Genomic DNA, 20,935 nt, shown 5'->3' with positions numbered 1-20,935 from the left:
GTCAATAGGAGTGCTAGCTGGTTTGCATGTTGCCTGGCATGTTTCTTTGAGAAGATCTGTTACGTACTTTTGTTGGGAGATGAAAATACCCTGTCTAGAATGAGTTACTTAAATGCCAAGGAAATATTTCAGCTGTCCCCAATGCTTTAATTTCAAATTCTTTTGTCAATCGCAGCCTTAGAGCTTCTTTCTCTTTATCATCATCTTTTGTTACAATAATATTTACATATACCAAGAGGGTTGTTATTTTTCTGGAAGATGAGTGTTTAATAAACAATGTATGCTCTCCTTGGCTTTGTTTATACCCAATAGCAAACATAACTCTCGCAAATCTGCCAAACCAAGATTGTGGTGATTGCAGAAGTCCAGACAAAGCTTTCTTAAGCTTACACATTGTATCAACAAAAGGAGTTTTTTACATCAAATTGTTGCAATTCCCACCCATAAGTAGCTGCTAATGACAATATTATTCTAGCAATATTCATCTTCGCAACCAGAGCAAAAGTTTCTAAATAATCGATGCCTTTAAGTTTGAGTACAAGCCATTCCCTATAGTTTTCCAATGATCCATCAGCCCTATACTTCACAATATAAACCCATCATTTTCTCTAATTTGCTAAGTTCCTCATTCATAGCTTGTTTCCATTTTTGGATAAATCCTCATATACATTTTTGTGTATATCAATGGTATTTAGGTTAACAAGGAATGCTCTATGGGAAGGTGAAAATTGCTTGAAGGATAGAAAATTAGAAAGTGGGTACAGAGGCCGTTTAGTGCACTCCCTAGTCCCTTTTTTAACAGCAATGACTTGCATTTTCGAAGTGTTTTGATGGATGAGGAGTTATTAGAGTTGACTGAGTTATTAGGTGAGTTAATAGGATAAGGTTGATTGAAGGGATAGATGATATCCGAGTGTGGAGTGGGGATCCTTCTGGTTTTTTCTCAGTTAAATCTTTCTTTGCGTTATTCTTTCTCAACAATAGCTTTCCCATTTTTCCCTATTTCTATGTTATTTGGAAGTTTCTAGTTCCAACAAAGATCCATGTATTCTCGTAGACTTCGATTCTGGGTATGTTGCCGACCTTGGAGATGATGCAAAAGAAGTGGCTCTCATGTGCTATGTGCCCAAATTGGTGTGTGTTGTGTCGGAATGAGAGGGAAACATAGGACCATATGCTCATTGATTTTGCATTCACGAACGGCTTGTGAGCTAGAGCTTTGAAATAATTGGGTTTGGTTTGGGTGATGCCGAAGTCAAAGAAAGATTATTCGCTATGGATCTTGGACGGCCACTTGGCAACAGAGGAAGAATTTTTTGGCAACTGGTGGTTCACGGCATATGTTGGTTAGTGTGGTTAGAGATAAATCGAAGAATTTTTGAAAATACGGAAGACAAAAGTGTCGAGTGCTAAGATAAAATCAAGATAAAATTGCTACGTGAATTGGTGCTCGTGAAGAATTTCAAAATGTTTCAATCTCAAATTTATTGAAAAATTGGGCTTTTGGGTATCATTGATAGATCAACAATCTTAAGTAGTTTTTATTGACGGTGGATCACTAGTCCACTTATTGTAATTAACATCTTTTAAGTTATTAATAAAATATCGTTTCTTGTAAAAAAATGACTAGAATATCTTTTATTACTTGCTTGAAAAAATACACGCTTAAGTTTAGCAAGTTCACACGCATCACAATGAAAATTCTCCACATTTAAACCTAGAAACAAATCAAACAATGAAGGTAACAAAAACTTGAGAGTCCTGAATGATGGATGTCCAAGTCTACAATGATGAAGCCAAACTTTATCCTTATTAGATAAACTAAATTCTGAAAATGAACGAAGTAGTGGGTGTTTGAGAATGCTTGATTGGCTAGGTGCTTCAAGGTAGTAGAGTTCATCGCGTTCTCTAGCATGTCCAATCATTCTCTCCCTGAAACCTTCTCCAGAAACAAACAATAATTATGATAAAATACAACAAATACATTGTAAATCCCGAGTAAGTTTTTGTATTGAGACCAGGTTTGTGGTCAAGTTAGGAACATGAAGGACATTTTCTAAGGTTAAAGATGGATTAATTGTAACATCTCCTTGACCGGGTTAAGAAACCATTGGCAGTAGCTATTTTCCTGCAGCTTGGACATGGAGAATATGTAGAAAACATGTGGTGAGTTGGTCATATGGTTGGTGGCTCCTGAATCCGTGATCAAGGAGTTGGTAAAGGCTGTTGTACCCGAGAAATTTAAAAGCCAATTGAGAATGGAAACTCACCTAAATATACTAATGAACAGGTACCTGAGAAGGTTTGTCATGGCTGCCTATGAGTGATCTCACTTTTTCGATCTATTCGTGATTGAGAACACCTAATTCTTTCGGAGGAGATTTATCCTGTGTTGCTGCCCCAATATGGGCATATGACCATTCACTTGTGAGTTATCTCCTTGAATCTTGATTCACGATTGGGAGTCTTGGCCATGAATTCTCCAACAATTTTCAAGATTATGATTATCTCTCCTACATTGAGGGCACCATAGCTTTCTATTTGATTTCGACTGCGTGCCTTGAATCGTCCAAATTTTCCACTCCTACAGCTTGATGCTCGGTCAGTGTTTCTGGTTGACTTGAGGCCATCATGAATCACAGTAGTGGAGCTATCTGAGTGTTGGGGTTCAAGCATTAGCGTCCTTGTACTTTCTTCTCCTCGGATCAGAGGCTCAGAGCCACCACTTCATTGAAGCACGGTATTTCCTGCTTCCCAAGAATCTGAATTCTTACTTGATCGAATTCAAGATTCGGCCCAACAAGAAAGTCATAAACTCTATCTTGTTCAATAAAAGCTTTGAGAACAGCAGCATAGTCAGAGCATTTGGTTTTAATCACTCCATAGTGGTTGAGTTCTTGCCATACGGCTTTCAATTGATTGGCATATTCTGGTGACAGTCTTATTCCCATGCCTTACAGGATATCTTAACAAAATAAAAATGATCACTATCTTCCTAATTTACTAACATATCTGCTACGAATCACACAATAAAATATAAATCAAAATATATCATTCCACGTATATAAATAAATCTGTTTAGCTAATCTAAAGATGTTATTTTTTATATAAGATTATTTGACAAGTAAATTGGTCTTGCTCATAGTACTGCTTTGGGCATTAATTTCTCAGTTTTCACGAAATAGTAAATTTATGTCGGTGTTTGATCAGAGAAAGTATAAAATGTCCTGTCACCTGAGGTTTTTTAAGCAATTAAGTTTACCAAGGCAAACCAAATGTTGTGTGCTTTAACTGAATCAGATACAAACATGATTTTCACTAGAAAGTGGGCCTCCAGTCTATGTGGGAAAAAAATCTTAGCACTTGGGAATTCAGATTTGGAAATGAAATGATTTCTAACAAAAATAGTAGGGTGAAGAAAGGATATGGTTGTCGTATTGTAAACTTGTACTTGGTTTCACCTCTTTTTACATGCATCTTGTTTCTAGTATAATTTCACAAAAAACATAGATAAATCTGTCATCAGTTTATAGAAAGACTTCTGGGGAGAAGACCAACCTTCCCCGGTCCCCCTTCTGTTCTCAACCATGAAGTACCATATTTTCATGACACTAGATCTTTTCTTTCAACTATAAATGCATTAAGAGTTCAATATACTGTAATCAGTATTCTTTGCGATTAACACATATATATGGACCAAAGCTCTTTTTCTACATCCCTTCATTTGATCATTATATTTCATTTCAATATGTAAATACATGAATAAGGGATTAATCAGGAAGTTTAAGTCATCTATGCAAGACCTTTTTATCAGAAAGTTTAGAAGTCCTCTATGCAAACTTTTTACTATAATCTTCCCCCTGTTGTTACTCATTTTATTGAATATGATTATTATAATGTTTCAACTTCTTATAGTATCACCATTATAAATCAAATTGTGCTTTTTAGTTGAATAAAAAAGAAAATAAAACTAAAACAGAAAAAAAAAAACTAATTGAAGAAAGAGAATCCAATAATACGGGTCACTGTGATACAAATATTTTTTTATCACAAGTTAAGTCCTTATCATTCAATGATCTAATTTCTTCTACACTCACCATTGTTTTGCTACATATCATCACACAGTTAATGTTTGTTGCCTTTATCTAACACAAATTGGGCTTGATTTACACTTGGCATTGCCTACAGTACAAAGAATTAAGAAATGCCGAATGTGGATCCTAGGAATGCATTTTAAGGATTAATGATATTCCTATCTCCAAAACAAGTGTTTGGTTCACATTGGAGATTTTGTACTCAAATAAATAAAAATGGTTTGGCCAAGTCAATAATAAGGTGTACACAGTTCTCTGACAAATAAATGTATTTAAGCATCTTCCCGATAACATTCACAATCAGCTGCTCTTAGCTTAGGAATATAGTTGAGAGAATTTTGTCCTTGAGCACAATGCACAGTCTGTTCAAACCTACTTTTTGTATGCACCTTTTTTTATATAGGTTCTGTCACACCTATTTAGTTCCATATGTTATGTGGTTTCATTATTTAATGCCCATACCTCACAAGCGTCATGTCTCAAAAAGAAGAGGGAAAAAACAGTAAATTTGCCTCTTGTAACATCCAATTTAAACATAATAGCTGTAATCTATCTTTTTATATACCTAGAACCAGACAACAGTTACTAAATAATTATCTTAGATCCAGGTCGTAAATGCAAATTTTAATACAGAGCAAGTCCTTGTTTCATCGTGTTTCATAAAATATTTACAATTTCCAAAATGAGAAAATAGAAAAAAGATGACAAAACCTGTTGAGTTTATTTTAAAAAGTTAAAAAAACAAAAGATGCTATTCTAATGCATTACATCTGACCAGGCAGGGAATGTATAAAAACTGCTTACCCGAGCTAGCCTAGCTTCTTTTGATTGACCTGTTGAAATTGCAGTTTCAAGTAATCCTTGAGCCTGTTGAACTGAAAAAATTACTCAACAAAACAACTATTCTAAGAATTAGAAGATCCTAAAGTTGAAAAGGGACCAAAGAATTTCCTGCTCAAGCATACTTTACCTCATCTAGTTGCTCTGTAATAGTTTCTTGTTCTTGATTATTATTTCCTTGATTACCAGGTTCAGTCACTAAAGCCACATCCTTTGACTGAGCATTAGATATACTAGGTGTATTTTCATTTAGAGTTTGAGATTCTGAAAATACGATATTTCTAGATGACCCTTCATTTTCCTCCGTCATATTTTGATTGGAGTCAACTGGAGCTTTTCTATTCTCAATATCAACAAATTTGGAAGAATTTGATGGATTTCTTATATCTGCAAAATCTTCCATCCTGAGATTGCCATTTGAATTTGAAGCCACTGATTCCACGTTAGAAGAATTTTCTGCTATGGAATGACCATCAACTGATTTTATTGCATCATTAGATATCATTCCAGATATAGAAGTGTCAGTTATGGGACTTTCTGTATCGACAGTTTTTCGCTCACTGCTGTCAACTTTGCCAATGGAAATAAATGAATTACTCCCGTGATTTTGAACAGAAGGCACGGAAATGTTCCCATCAGATTCTGCATGTGATTCAGATTTTTCAGGGGTGGCCTGCTCCTGTAAATTACTTACAGATGCTGGATCTTCTTTGGCAGAACGCTTCCTCTGGGATTATATCAACATAAGAGCTGTGGTGTCTGAGATGACAGATAGATCTATGAAAAATCTAACGACAAATGGCAGGAGAAAGTACCTGTGTTTTAGACCTCGTCCTCTTTCCTTGAGAAGCACGTTCATTGGAACCTGTAAAGGGGAAAAGAAACAAAACACCAAGAGGCACCTTTTCAACTCGATTCAAATAATTTTTTTTCCAGAAGAAAATTCCTTGTTAATAATCTCAGTTTAACAATGTGTATCCAATCTTATCAATTTAAGATAACTGTGATGCTTCCCTTGAGAAAGAGAGATAAGGTGCTTGTTTACCAATGTCTTGATGAGTTGAATTTCTATGCAACTCATTTTGCATAGGTATGTACAAAACTTTGTTACTTCTCCTCGATTCTAAATTGGGATATTTTAAGTTCTGCTTATCTTATAAACAGTGACTTTTTAATTCATAAGAAAACAGAGATAATAGGCTGGAGTTACATGTTTATGGTTTAGCACTTACCAGTTCTTATTTAGCACAAGCATGATTTGAAGCACTATGACGTAACACTATATCCTCGAGTTTTTGCTTCATTTTGTTTGATCTACCCATCCATCTTTTTCACTTTTTTTAAAGTCAAAAAAATAACCAACCAAATTAATGGCTGCCCAATCTCACGCAGTTAGTTGAAATATTGACAGCAAAATGAACTCAAACATCCTGATATTTCGTAAAACCTTTTGCCCAAGGTATTGAAAACAGGAATAAGAAAACTCATTACATGTATCTGCACTACCTCTAAATTGTCTAACTTCTTAGAAATAATTTATTAGAATTTGAGAAGTTGGGGGATTTTACATTATAAATTATGTGATGTTATATGACTAAATAAATGTTAAATGATTTTCTGGAGGGATTAATCCAAGATCAGTACAAAGTCAGAGGCTGAATCTTTGTGAGAAATCCATGACCTTCAACTGGAGAGGCCTTTTCTAGAATGATAGGAACGCATAATGATGTTGGGAAACAGTAAGGACTTAAAATCTGTCATGGCTTTGGAGAAAGATGAATTAAAATTACTACTTTCTTCACTAGGGACAATCTAGTTCAAAGTAATTGTTTGTGATTGACCAGTAATAATTCTGTCATAAAAGAGAGTTGTAAATTCTCAAACACAGTGTAATAATTCTGTCATAAAAGAGAGATGTAAATTCTCAAACACATACCTGAGGTGGTAACAGGCAGCTCGTCCGATTGCTCACCAACCACAAGCTTTGCCCTACGGTCCACTACTTCAAATAAATCTAGCACAAGATTCATACACGAATTATCAAACCTAAACATTATAAGGTTCATCACGATATTTTGATTCAATGAACAAGCCTTCGGCATGATTTTAACAAATAAACAATTCAACAAACTACAAAATTTTCCCCTTCAATAAAACTAAGTTCGCAGCCCTTAGGAACGAGTGCAAATGCGTGCGATAATGTTCACGTGTCTACATTTCCAAACAATCATACGACAGGAAAACAAACGGTATATCAAAGTTTTACTTGCCCAGAGTTGCAAGAAACGCAAAAAATCAGATCAAATCATATTCCAGAACAGCGCAAAGGAGAGAATCGTACCTTCAGCCGCTTTCAGCCACGATGCCATCGAATCACATTATTCCTGAAACATAAACGTCCTGCACTTTCGAATCATCGAATAAAGACGCAGATCAAATCAACAGGTGATCTTGTTAAGAACGATCGCATGGCAGATTTTTGGGGATGAATGAAATGATATCCTTAAATATTTGAGGATTAATGTTGAAATGAAATGGTATGAAGAATGACTCGTGGATTTAACGTTCAGTGTATCGCTGTCAGTTGGTGGTTAGAAGCTGTGTGAGATACACTAAGCAACGGGATGATAATGATACGCCAGTCGTTTAGAGGCCACCAAAGATCTTGGGCCCGTTTCAGTCGATGGCGCGAATGGGCCTTCTTCGAAAATACTACTGGGCTTGAAGAAATTAAAAGTAACAGTCCTGTCCATGTATTCCAATCCAATAAATAGACTAAATAAATTTAATTATAATTTTTAAACAAGAAAACGATAAATAGACTAAATAAATTTAATATCCACGAAAACATTTCAACCTCATATGCAATTAAATTAATTTATGTTAACAACATCACATGTAATTACAAACACGATGCATAAAAATCCAATGTTTAATCGAATTAAAAAATTAAATAAATACTCGTGCGTTATAATTATATTCCCATACTCCCATTAGCACTAGTCTATATTTTTAATCGAAGATAATATCAGAATTAAATAAAATAATGGATTCGCAGTTAAATTTTATAGATTTACACTTAAAAGACTAATATTTTTTAAATAAAAAAAAAATTGGGCTCGAACCACATCGATTAGGATTCGAAAACTAACCCACGGCTGCTACTCGAAAATGTTAAGATTAGAACTTGGATCTAACTCAACCCCAAAAGCTAGCTCAAGTGGAGGATTGTTCAAGCCCATATATACAACTCCACGGTTATTAATCCAATCGATGTGAGACAATTAACACACCCACATCTGAAGCGTGAAGTTTACAAATGACCCAATTATGAGCAGAACGGGTGGCCTAATTATAGGCGGTCCAACACATAACGGTGGAACCCGAGCTCTGATACTCCCACGCCCAAGAATGAACATCTGGAGCGTGAAGTTTACATGACCCAATTATGGGCAGAACGGATGACCTAATTATAGACAGTCCAACAACATAACAGTGGAACCCAGGCTCTACTACCATGTTAAGATTGGAACTTGGACCTAACTCAACCCAAAAGCTAGCTCAAGGGGGAGGATTGATAAAGCCCATATATACAACTCCAAAGTTATTTATGCAACTTGTGACAATTAAGAGAAAACTTAATCATAAGTTGTGATAGAATTATAAAATCAGAAGAACACCATCCTTCATGTTCATACAACTTAGGAGAATTGAAGTTCTAAAAAATCTTGCATCTACGGACTACACAGGAAGAATCATCAAACATGTATTATTTATGTATATAAATAAAAGTATCAATTCGCCAAGGCATATGACCAGTCCAATAATTTTGTCCCAAGAACTAACAAGAAGGCATTTTCGGAAAGATAGATTAATGGAGTGGCGTTCACATATTGAAAAAATTCTATAGCAACTTGTGAAATCCAACTTACTGTAGTACCAAAAAGGAGTTCCCAGAACCAGAGATCCAATGCAAGGACAGAAGAAAAGATGAGCAATGCAAGAGTTTGGTATCGGTTTAAAGGCCAACCAGAGATTTCAGCTAATGTTCTCAAGAAAGGAAAAGAATCACTAGTAAGATTTTTATTTCTGATCGACCAAGCTGTTACCCAATGCACCTGGGAAGGAACAAGGTCGAATTCTTCTCGCAGGCGTCGTCCCAAATCCGGCATGTGTCCACCCCCATATAGTATTGCAATCTTTTTGTGCCCATCATTAATTTCTCTATCAAGTGCTTCGGTAGCGGCTCTGTTTCTCTCGCCAATAATGACAGATCTCTCTTCCACATCAGATGTAACCTGTGAGAACCTACAGAGGGTAGCGTAACGTTATGTATCGTCACAAAAGAGTTGAATGAATAGATAATAGTCGGCATAAAATTTCAGATTCAACCAGATTTGTCATCTATGTTATGATGGTAAAATATACATTGCACAAGTTTTGTGAAGCTAGCTATAGCATGTCAACAGCTCGAGCTGCAGACTTTGTATGAGACAGTGCAAAATGTTGTGAACATGCAAAATGCATAAAAACTTCAATTCAACTCCTTGACTGGCTCATATTGTGTAATGACTTCTGCAAATATTGCCTTTGGACGCACCAATAGCAGGTTAAAAAGAACTTAATTCCAGCTGTGAACAATCATTAAGGACCAAAAGAATAGAAACAAGATATTTGCGATAGAGCTTCTGCTTGTTTATCTCTAAAATAAAGCTATTCAAAGCTGAAAACTAAATGCATAGCAACAAGTTTCGCTTTTTGGGTGTTTTTTTACCAATAATGGAACTACAGCAATAAAAAACATATGACACTCTCAATACATGTATTCATAATTTCGTGCACATAAATAAATAATATACGGATAGATATACATATATGTATGATACCCCATAGATGCGTCCATTACCCCTGGCTCATCCCTAGCCTAAAGGGAAGACAGGCCCATCAAGGGCCCTAGCCCAAATGGAAGATAGGCCCACCAAGGGCCCAGGTATTCTCCTATAAATACCAGGTTTGAGTGTTCAGTTGATTTGATTCACTATATTGTTTTCAGCAGCGCCCTTAGCTGCTCCCCCCATATATCCTCAGTCTCTGACTTGAGCGTCGGAGGGGCTACGCCAGGACACCCTCCTGACCCCCTCCTAACGGTCTTATTTGTGATTTCAGGCCCAGGGTAATTTTGAAGGTCGTGTCTGGATTAGTGACGCTTGCATGGATCGGACCCTAAATTTCCCGTGAGTATCACTTGGCGCCGTCTGTGGGAAACTTGAGTTAAGACGTAGATATGGTAGGGAAGAGAGGGAGTGGAAGAGCTACCTCAGCATCATCGCGTCCTCGGAGGGGACCCGAACCATCTCATACTGAGACAATACAGGAACAGCCGCATCTTGAGACGAGACAGGAATAACCTCGTCAAGGGACGAGAACCGAGCAGCCCATTCACGAGACGAGGGTCGAGCGAACCCGTCCCCATGAGAATGTGGGAAACTTGACCCTGGAACAGCTGGGCCAATTTATCACCCGAACTAGTGGATGAAGCCGTGAAAAAGAACCGAGAGTCTATTTGTGTTGAAAAGCAGGCTAAGGAAGATGCTGAGGGCCACCAGAGCATGGTTGAAGAGACACAACCCCATTAAAGAGGGGAGATTGGTGAGATGGGAGAAATGTGGAAAGAAATACAGATGTTGAGACAGCAGTTGGGAAGCAGAGCGCTGGCACCCAAGAGAGGAAGTCCTTTTTCACTAGCCATTTTAGAAGAAGGGCTTCCTCCAAATTTTCGACAGTCGAATGTGGGAGAGTACGATGGACATACTGACCCCGAGGAACACTTGGGGAGATTTGATAATGCGGCTCTGTTACATCAATATTCAGATGGAGTCAGGTGCAGGGTGTTCCTGGGCACGTTGGTGAGCTTTCTTTTGCCAGCAGCAAGAGGCATCAGAAGAACTATTTGAGCCTGTTTGTGGTGAAACAGCAAGAGAATGAAACTTTACCAGAATTTTGTCCAGCGTTTCAACTGTGCAGCGCTGGAAATATCAGCGGCTACTCCTAACATCATGATAAGTACCTTCACACAAGGACTAAAAGGAGCAGAGTTGGGGTGGAAGAAAAGATTTTATTTTCCTGCTAAGGCATCGCCTATCAGGGGAGCAGAGTTGGGGTGGAAGAAAAATTTCATTTTCCTACTAAGGCATCGCCTAGTAGAGGAGTAGCGTGTAGAAGAAAATTTTTATTTCCTGCTAAGGTATCACCTAGCAGAGGAGTTAGAGGGTGGGTGCGTTGAATTTCATTCTCCTGCTAAAGTATCAACCTAGCAGAGAGGAGTTAGAGGGTGAGGGTGGAGAATCTTTTATCTGCCTGTTAACGGCATCGCCTAGCAGAGGAGTTAGGGGTGACGAGGTGGAATTTTTATTTTCCCTGCTAAGTGCGTCGCCTAGCAGAGGAGTTAGAGGGTGAGGGTAGAGAATCTTTATGGTGCCTTGCTAAAGCATCGCCTAGCAGAGGAGTATCGGGTGGCGAGGTGAAATTTTTATTTTCCTTGTTAAGGTCCGGCTTAGCAGAGGAGTTAGAGGAGGAAGGTGGTGAACTTTTATTTTCCTGCTATGGTATCACCTAGCAGAGGAGTTAGAGGGTGGGGGTGTGAATTTTTATTTTCCTGCTAAGGTATCACCTAGCAGAGGAGTTAAGAGGGTGGGGATGTTGAATTTTTATTTTCCTGCTAAGGTAACACCTAGCAGAGGAGTTAGAAGGTGAGGGTGTTGAATTTTTATTTTCCTGCTAAGGTATCACCTAGCAGAGGAGTTAGAGGGTGGGGGCGTTGAATTTTCATTTTCTTGCTCAGGTATCACCTAGCAGAGGAGTTAGAGGGTGGGGCGTTGAATTCCATTTTCCTGCTAAAGCATCGCCTAGCAGAGGAGTTAGAGGGTGGGCGCGTTGAATTTTATTTTCCCGCTAAGACCCGGCTTAGCAGAGGAGTTATGAGATGATGAGGTGATAGTTTGATTTTTCCTGCGAAGACCCGGCTTAACAGAGGAGTTATGAGATGATGAGGTGAGAGTTTGATTTTTCTTGCGAAGGACCGGATTAGCAGAGGAGTTATGAGATGATGAGGTGAGAATTTGATTTTTCCTGCTAGGGCCCGGCCTAGTAGAGGAGTTGATGGTGGAGGTGTTGAATTTTTATTTTGCTACTAAGGTATCACCTAGTAGAGGAGTTAGATGGAAGAGTTGAATTTTATCTTCCTGCTATGGCGTCACCTAGCAGAGGAGTTAGAGGGTGGAGGTGTTGAGTTTTTATTTTCCTGCTAAGACCCGGCTTAGCAGAGGAGTTAGAGGGTGGAGGTGGTGAATTTTTATTTTCCTGCTAAGGCATCACCTAGCAGAGTTTGGGAGGAGAAAAATGTTATTTTCCTGCTAAGACATCGCCTAGAAGAGGAGCAAAGTGGATGAGGAGAATTAAATTTATTTTTCCTGCTAAGGTGTCACCTAGCAGAGGAGTTAGAAGGTGGAGATGTTGAGTTTTTATTTTCCTGCTAAGACCCGTCTTAGCAGAGGAGTTAGAGGGTGGGGGCTGGTGAATTTTTATTTTCCTGCTAAGGCATCGCCTAGCAGAGGAGAAGAGTTTGGGAGGAGAAAAATGTTATTTCCTGCTAAGGCATCGCCTAGCAGAGGAGCAGAGTGGATGAGGAGAATTAAATTTTCCTACTAAGGCATCGCCTAGCAGAGGAGCAGTGTTTGGGAGGAGAAAAATTTATTTGGTTAGTCGATAACGAAAGATGTTTACGGGGAGCAGAGTTTACGGGGATCGACCTGACCGGTCAGGTCGTGGGGGTGTGGGGGCAACGCCCCCATAATTTTGGCGACCATGGCGCCGGGCGAGCATCTGCACGTGGCGCGGGGTGGAGCGGTAGCTTGGGCGAGCTTGGGCGAGCATGGCACCGGGCGAGCGTCTGCACGTGGCGCGGGGTGGAGTGATAGCTTGGGCGAGCAGGAGGTGCGCAGGTCGAGCTTGGGGCGAGCGTGGCGCTGGGGCGAGCAGGAGACGCGTCGAGCGAGCTTGGGGCGAGCGTGGCGCTCGGGCGAGCAGGAGGTGCGCCGGGCGAGCTTGGGGCGAGCAGGGGCGAGCGTGGTGTGCCGGGCGAGCGTGCGCATGGTAGGAGGCAAGGCTGGCGGCGGCGTATGTGAGTGAGGGCAGGGTGATGATAAAGCGGCGTTGAGGTAGCGCACAGCATGATTGCGATCTTATTCGCTTCCAATCTTGGAGACTGACGAGCGGCTCGAAGAAAGTGCACAACTCACGCCCGGTAAACCAAGGACAACACAATTAATCGCACTTCGAACCTGCGATTCAGTTCGACTCGGGAGGGGGAGACTGGTGATACCCCGTGGATGCGTCCATTACCCCTGGCTCATCCCTAGCCCAAAGGGAAGACAGGCCCATCAAGGGCCCTAGCCCAAATGGAAGATAGGCCCACCAAGGGCCCAGGTATTCTTCTATAAATACCAGGTTTGAGTGTTCAGTTGATTGGATTCACTATATTGTTTTCAGCAGCGCCCTTAGCTGCTCCCCCCATATATCCTCAGTCTCTGGCTTGAGCGTCGGAGGGGCTACGCCAAGACATCATCCTGGCCCCCTCCTAACGGTCTTATTTGTGATTTCAGGCCCAGGGTAATTTTGAAGGTCGTGTCTGGATTAGTGACGCTTGCATAGATCAGACCCTAAATTTCCCGTGAGTATCAATGTACATACAGCCACTTACGCACACCAAGCACAAAGTAGCAATCTCGCACCTTATACCTAGTACGTGACTAGAAATTATGTTACACAGATTATCAGTACAAAGCAACAGCATGTCCTGACATTTTCAACGTCTAACAAGCCAAGTTGAGGTAGATCTACAATCATAATGGAGGAGGGATAGGGAAATGAAACACAATCTAGAAGCATATTGTGCAGAATTATTCAAGGTTGCTGAATCACTTAGACATCTCCAAAACCCACTTATAAGCCAACGCAAATTCAAACAACGGATATATATATATATATATATATATATATAACTGCATATAGTAAATGACTATATATAGTATACCCAGTCGGTCTTCCATAACCACGCAAAGCATACCAGGACATGGTAGAGAAATGATTGATTTCGGTTCAAATTCTGATCTTAATATGTGAGATGGGTCAACCCTACTCATATTCACAACAAAAAGTGATACTCATAGTATAAAAAATAATATTTTTTTTCATGAATAACCTAAATAAGATATCCGTTTCACAAATACGACCTGTGAGACCGTCTCAATCAAGTTTTTGTCTTTCAAAATATAAACAAACTTCACCCATTTTCAACACAAATTTAAAGTCGACTCATAATCACTAATATAATGCAGGAGACTGAATCGTGGTGAGGTATATGATGTTGAATGAGTTGATTTTAACCAACCGGGTTGACCATATCATATCCATTATTTATTTATTTATTTATATTTGAACAAAATAGCATGGGTTTGAAAAAAAAAATCATATATTAAAATAGATGATAAATTTAACCAGTAGTAGTTGAGATAGAGGGGTGTACAAATTAAATTTGGTCGTTTTAAATTATTAAAACTAATAATAAAAAAATTAAAAAAAGTAAAAATTTAATTTTGTGTTTTATGTTATGTTTTTAAAATTATGCGTGTTGCTTTTTGGATTATTTTTTTAAATTATGTGTAAGCTTAATAATATGTAATTCTATTTTTTTTTCAATTATATGTAATTTAAATTTGTGTTTAAAAACTAATATATTCAATGAAATAAAAAAATTAATATTTAGTCAACATCGCTTTCCACTTGCGAAAGTCAATTAAAAATATGTCAATAAACAATGAACCATAATCGTCTTCTCTTCCTTCCAATCTCAGTGACAGCAATGAAATTTTAATGGAGGACAGAAGAGTGAACTTGGTTGGCCTTTCCACAACCATAGTTCTCATCATCCTGATCATCGTTTCTCGGGTCTCTCTAAAGCTGTCGAAATCTTTTTTTCTGGTGCTGGGAGCTTCCTTAGCGGCCATATTCGCTGTATTCACGGTCATCATCATTCGGAGTCGGTTCAACACTCGACGGAAACAGCTCGAGAACCAGATCGATTCCGAGGGCCGAGAACTTCGTATCGAGTACAGCTTTCTGAGGAAAGTTGCTATGGTTCCAACCAAGTTCAGGGAACGGGAACTGGAAGAAGTGACGGACGGTTTCCGATCCGTTATAGGCCGAGGAGGATCGGGTTCTGTATATAAAGGGACACTATCCGACAGAACCGAAGTAGCGGTGAAGCGAATCGATAGCGAGGATCGTGGCGGCGAGAAGGTGTTCAAGGCTGAAGTCATGGCAATCGCCAGCGTGCAGCATGTGAATCTGGTGCGCCTTTTAGGCTACTGCTCTGTATCCTCCTCAGGCCCTCGTTTTCTTGTCTACGACTTTATCCCCAACGGGTCTTTATCTCGTTGGATCTTCCCAATAACGAGAGTTTATAATTACACTACACCGAGTGGTTGTTTATCATGGGATTTGAGATGTAGAGTGGCCCTTGACGTGGCTAAGGCTCTATCATACCTGCATCATGATTGTCGGTCCTGTATACTACACCTCGATGTGAAGCCGGAAAACATATTGTTAGATGCAGATCACCGGGCCTTTCTGTCGGATTTCGGGCTATCGAAGCTCAAAGGTAGAGAAGAGAGCAGAGTGGTGACGACCATTCGAGGAACGCAAGGGTACGTGGCTCCCGAATGGCTACTCGAAAACGGGGTGTCCGAGAAGTGCGATGTTTACAGCTACGGAGTGGTGTTGTTAGAAATCATTGGTGGGAGGAGATGTGTTTGTGTGCTGCATGAAGAGGGAAAGAAGAGTCATTCGAAGAGAAAATTCCAGTATTTTCCAAAGATTGTGGTGGAGAAATTGAGAGAGGGGAAGATCATGGAGATCGTGGACGAAAGGTTAACCGAAAACGGGCCGAGCATGGAGGAGCTTGAGGTGAAGAAAATGGTGTTCCTAGCATTATGGTGCATACAAGAGAAGCCTAAGATCAGGCCTAGCATGAGACAAGTTGTGGAAATGCTCGAAGGCCGTATGGCTATCGAAGAGCCACCGCACACACAAATGTTCCTCGTTGATCTGTCAACAATCCGTCAAAATGAGGATGGAGCAACTGCTAATGATCGTAGGCCAAGATTTGCTCAACTGGATCGTGAAAATCCCTCTACATCCATCGGTTGCTCTTTTACTTTCTCGAGACTCACGGGTCGATAATTGCTACGTAGGTTGGGCTAATCCATTGAATTGTTTGATCATGTAAAGCCATTTCGTGTGGTTTTTGTAGATGTATAATTTACAGTCCAACGTTTGTGTTGCACGGAATGTAACTCGGTCGATCCGGCGGTGTAACACGAGTGTTTGGGCACCATTTTTTCGCTGTTTCTATGGGGATGGACCATTCTTGATCACCCGGTGTAGCAGCATCCACCGTAGGTGGATCCTGTTGTTGTATGGCGTCGGGTCCTTGTCTTTACTGAAGATAAATGTCATAAAATAGCGTGTTCTTGTCAACTTGGCAAACACATATCAAATCGACATTTAAGAGCAATAAAAGCCAGTCGATATTTAAAGTAGTAGAATGATGGATTTACTTGGAGTCTGCAAAAAATTATTTTAGTTGTTTTTTCGATTTTTATGTATAATATTTTTTATTAATTAAAAATATAAAAATATTTAAAATAAATTCTTACAAACATTACAATATAAACCGTTTTATTTTTTATTCTCAATCATAGATAAAAAAAGAAAATAAAATAAAACTCATAAGAAGTAACATATACATTATTTCACTATTTATTTATTTTTTTGCTTTGCTATTACAAAAAATACTTTTCATACCCGATATGATACGGTTTATTAACATGTACACATAATATGTTCAGTTAATTTAAATATATAATTTGTTAAATAATGTGTCCGACTTGATTGGCAGTCCCGCTACGATCCAACACCATGCTTTTTCCGCTCAAAATCCAAGGTGAAACAAGACACACATACTTTTGTATAACCATCAACTTCATGCAAATTAAAGGACACTCCATATCTAACCGTTCAAGCCCATTTTATGTTGCTCAGATGTATTTTTTAATGTAAATCACATAAATATATATATATATATATATATATATTCTCGATATAGTAGATCTTTTGTAAGATGATATCATATATATATTTATCCGTGAAACAGGTCAATTCTGTATATATTTAAAATAATAAGTAATATTTTTTACATAAAAAATAATATTTTTCCAAAGATAGCTCAATTAAAATGTCTGTCTCATGAAATTAACTCGTGAGACCATCTCATAAAATTTTTTGGGTACTCTTTGTGTATGAACGGCTGTGTTGAACGAAGATGATGGGAAAAACTGTTGGTCCCACGTGCAGAATTTGAGATAATAAAACCCGAAAATAAAGAATAAACTGGACACCGAGATTTACGTGGAAAACCCCTAAAAATTATTAGGGTAAAAACCACGGGCAAGATGAAAAGAATTCCACTATAATATTTTGTGGTGTACAACTCACTCACTGTGTTTCCAAAGAGAACACACTCTCTTAATACAGGAGAACAAACACCTCACAAATATTATAGAACCAAACACTTAAATGCTTATAAGATGAGAGAAAACTCGAAGAAGGGATGATTTTAGAATGAAGGGGGGAGCTCTATTTATAGAGCCCCCTGACCGTGTGAATACGCGTTAAAAACGCGTATTCAAATTCCGTCTGAAATCTCTGCAGCCAACCCACGTTTTAATTATTTTTCAAAGATGCAATTCAATTTTGCCACCAACTTTGGCCCACCTATTAATTCCTTTGTCTCTTTGTCGACATTTCTCCCACTTGGAGATTGATTGAGAATCAAACACATCTCCATACATCCTTTCAATCTTGCCATTCCCTGCTGCTTACGTTTCCGCTAGACCACTTGAGAATCTACACCACTCAAACTTATCAGTGTTCACTGGCTTGGTCAGAAAATCAGCTATGTTGTTCTTTGTATGGATCTTCTGCATATCCACGCTTCCTTCTTCTATTACTTCTCGCACAAAGTGAAATTGTACTCCAATGTGTTTCGTCCTGGAATGAAAGGCTGGATTCCTTGCAATGTGCAAGGCACTTTGACTGTCACAAAACAAAGGAACATTCTCTTGTTTGTGCCCGATCTCCTCCAACAACCTTTTAATCCATATTGTTTCCTTGCAAGCTTGAGTAGCTGCCATATATTCTGCCTCTGTTGTAGATAACGCCACAACTGTCTGCAGTTTTGAAACCCAGCTTACTGCTCCTCCTGCAAGTGTAAACACATAACCTGTAGTAGATTTTCTCTTATCAGGATCACCTGCATAATCTGAATCGACAAAGCCCCTAAGTGTAAAATCCGATCCTCCATAACATAATGCAGCATTCGAGGTACTCTTAATGTATCTAAGGATCCTCTTAACAGTGCTCCAATGCTCTCGTCCAGGATTCGCCATATACCGACTAACTGCTCCCACTGCTTGAGCAATGTCCGGTCTTGTACAGATCATGGCGAACATCAAACTTCCCACTGCTGATGCATATGGTACTCGAGACATCTCCATCCTCTCTGCTTCACTGCTAGGACACATCTCGGAGGATAACTTGAAGTTAACAGGAAGAGGGGTCGATATTGGCTTACTATCTTGCATGTTGAAGCGTTGCAAGACTTTCTTCAAATAATTTTTCTGCGAAAGCCAAATCTTTCTGTTACTTCTATCTCGGTGAACTTTCATCCCTAGAATCTTGTTTGCTGGTCCCAAGTCCTTCATATCAAATTCCCTAGCCAACTGTGCCTTCAATCCTTGAACCTGATCTTTGTTGGGGCTTGCTACCAACATGTCGTCCACATACAACAGCAAAATGATATAATCATCACCAGACCTCTTGAAATACGTGCAAGGGTCTGCACTCAGTCTGTTGTATCCAAGGCTCATGATATAGGAATCAAATCTCTTGTACCAACACCTCGGCGCCTGTTTGAGACCGTACAGAGATTTCTTCAACCTGCAAACCAAGTTCTCTTTGCCTATTTCCGCAAAACCTTCTGGCTGGAGCATATAGATTTCTTCTTCAAGATCTCCATGAAGAAATGCCGTTTTCACATCTAGCTGTTCTAGATGTAGGTCAAACACCGCACACAATGCCAACACTACTCTGACTGTTGTAAGCCGAACCACAGGAGAAAATATCTCATTGAAGTCAATGCCTTCTTTCTGAGCATACCCTTTTACCACCAATCTAGCACGATATCGCTCCATTTGGTTATTGCCATCACGCTTGATCTTATAGACCCATCTGTTTCCAATGGCTTTCCTCCCTCGTGGTAATGTAACAAGATCCCAAGTTTTATTCTTGTCTAATGCCTCCAACTCTTCTTGCATTGCTATCATCCAAAAAGATACATCCGAGCTCTGAGTAGCCTCGTGGAAACTCGATGGCTCACCATCTTCTGATAATAGACAATATGCAATGTTGCTTTCAGTGATATAATCTGAAAGCCAACCTGGTGGTCTTCTGTCTCGAGTTGACTGCCTCACATTGGAAACCTCAGACTCAACTTGTTCTTGTTCTTCGTGCTCTGGTACTGCTTCACAAAAAACTTGACCTTCGTCTGTCTTATTTTCTACCTGAAAAATAGTAGTTTCTGAATTCTGTGTGCCTTTGTCTCCCTTTACTTTATCTTCCTCGAAGATAATATCCCTGCTGATGACAAGCTTGTGAACAGTAGGATCCCACAAGCGAAACCCCTTTACTCCATCAGCATATCCCAAGAAGATACATTTTCTGGATTTTGAATCCAACTTTGATCTTTCTTGCTCATTGTACAGAACGTACACCGGACTTCCAAATGTATGCAAATGGAAATAATCTGTCGGCTTCCCGGTCCACATCTCCATCGGAGTCTTCAGATCAATCACCACTGAAGGAGAACGATTGATAATATAACAAGCGGTTTTGACTGCTTCCGCCCAAAATGACTTTTCTAGACCCGCAGTCCTCAACATAGCTCTTGTTCTGTCCAACAAGGTCCTGTTCATCCTCTCCGCCACTCCGTTCTGTTGAGGTGTGTAAGCCGTCGTGAACTGTCTCTTGATGCCCTCATGTTGACAAAATGCATCAAACTCGTCACTGGTATATTCTCCTCCATTGTCAGTCCTCAGACACTTGATTTTCTTTTCAGAATCAAGTTCAACTCGCGCTTTGAAATCTTTGAAGATCTGGAAAACATCTGATTTCTTCTTGATCGGATACACCCAACATCTCCTAGAGAAATCATCAATGAACGAGACAAAGTATCTCGCTCCTCCTAGGGATACAACCGGTGCTTGCCAAACATCCGAATGAATCAGCTCCAATATGCTTTTGCTCCTGGCAGTAGAAGTGCCAAACTTTAATCTGTGATGTTTACTGGTAACACAGTGCTCACAAAAGGGTAGTGACACTTTTGTAAGTCCCGGCAGCAGCTTCCGTTCTGAGAGAATTTTCAAACCCCGTTCTGACATATGCCCGAGCTTTCTATGCCATAACACTGTTAATTCTTCTCCTGAACCATTTGATGCAACAGCTAGCTCCGCCTCTTTGTGTGTTTCTCCCAAAAGAACATACAGATTTGCAGCAACTTTTTCCGCCTTCATTACCACAAGCGCACCTTTCACAATTTTCATGATCCCGTTCTCGATCCGAGTTTTGCACCCGATGTCATCCAATTGTCCCAAGGACAAAAGATTTTTCGTCAGTCCTTTCACATGTCGTACCTCCTGTATGGTGCGAATGGTGCCATCAAACATTTTAATTTTGTTATTACCGACCCCAACGATTTCCAAGGCATGATCATTTCCCATGAATACAGATCCTCCTGAGACTGGTTCATAATGATCAAACCATTCTCT

At 39.5% G+C, this 20,935-nt stretch overlaps 2 protein-coding genes across 7 annotated transcripts in view; one reads left to right on the top strand and one right to left on the bottom strand.

The window, feature by feature from the left end:
* Positions 1 to 7,540, bottom strand: part of LOC140842752 (golgin candidate 1-like) — a 28,295-nt gene extending 20,755 nt beyond the window's left edge. For all 6 annotated transcript variants that reach the window (XM_073210868.1, XM_073210869.1, XM_073210874.1 and 3 more), the window contains exons 1-5: positions 7,276 to 7,540; positions 6,871 to 6,948; positions 5,750 to 5,799; positions 5,065 to 5,661; positions 4,899 to 4,961 (exon numbers count right to left, since the gene is read on the bottom strand). In XM_073210868.1, the coding sequence (XP_073066969.1) occupies positions 4,899 to 4,961; positions 5,065 to 5,661; positions 5,750 to 5,799; positions 6,871 to 6,948; positions 7,276 to 7,303 (816 nt within the window). In that variant the 5' untranslated portion in view covers positions 7,304 to 7,540. The remainder of the gene's footprint in view (positions 1 to 4,898; positions 4,962 to 5,064; positions 5,662 to 5,749; positions 5,800 to 6,870; positions 6,949 to 7,275) is intronic.
* A 7,228-nt stretch (positions 7,541 to 14,768) lies between these two features.
* On the top strand, positions 14,769 to 16,597 carry LOC140842751 (probable receptor-like protein kinase At5g20050). Its single transcript, XM_073210867.1, has one exon. The coding sequence runs from the start codon at positions 14,865 to 14,867 to the stop codon at positions 16,230 to 16,232; it is 1,368 nt and encodes a 455-aa protein (XP_073066968.1). The 5' UTR covers positions 14,769 to 14,864; the 3' UTR covers positions 16,233 to 16,597.
* The last annotated feature ends 4,338 nt before the right edge of the window (positions 16,598 to 20,935 follow it).

Source organism: Primulina eburnea, chromosome 10, assembly GCF_022965805.1.
Source record: "Primulina eburnea isolate SZY01 chromosome 10, ASM2296580v1, whole genome shotgun sequence".
Taxonomy (NCBI): domain Eukaryota; kingdom Viridiplantae; phylum Streptophyta; class Magnoliopsida; order Lamiales; family Gesneriaceae; genus Primulina; species Primulina eburnea.
Note: the sequence above shows the minus strand (reverse complement) of the source record. Positions and strands in the feature narration are given on the sequence as shown.

What these genes read in the sequence shown, in the direction of transcription:
- LOC140842751 (XM_073210867.1), top strand. Translation starts at nt 14,865, where the DNA reads ATGGAGGACAGAAGAGTGAACTTGGTTGGCCTTTCCACAACCATAGTT.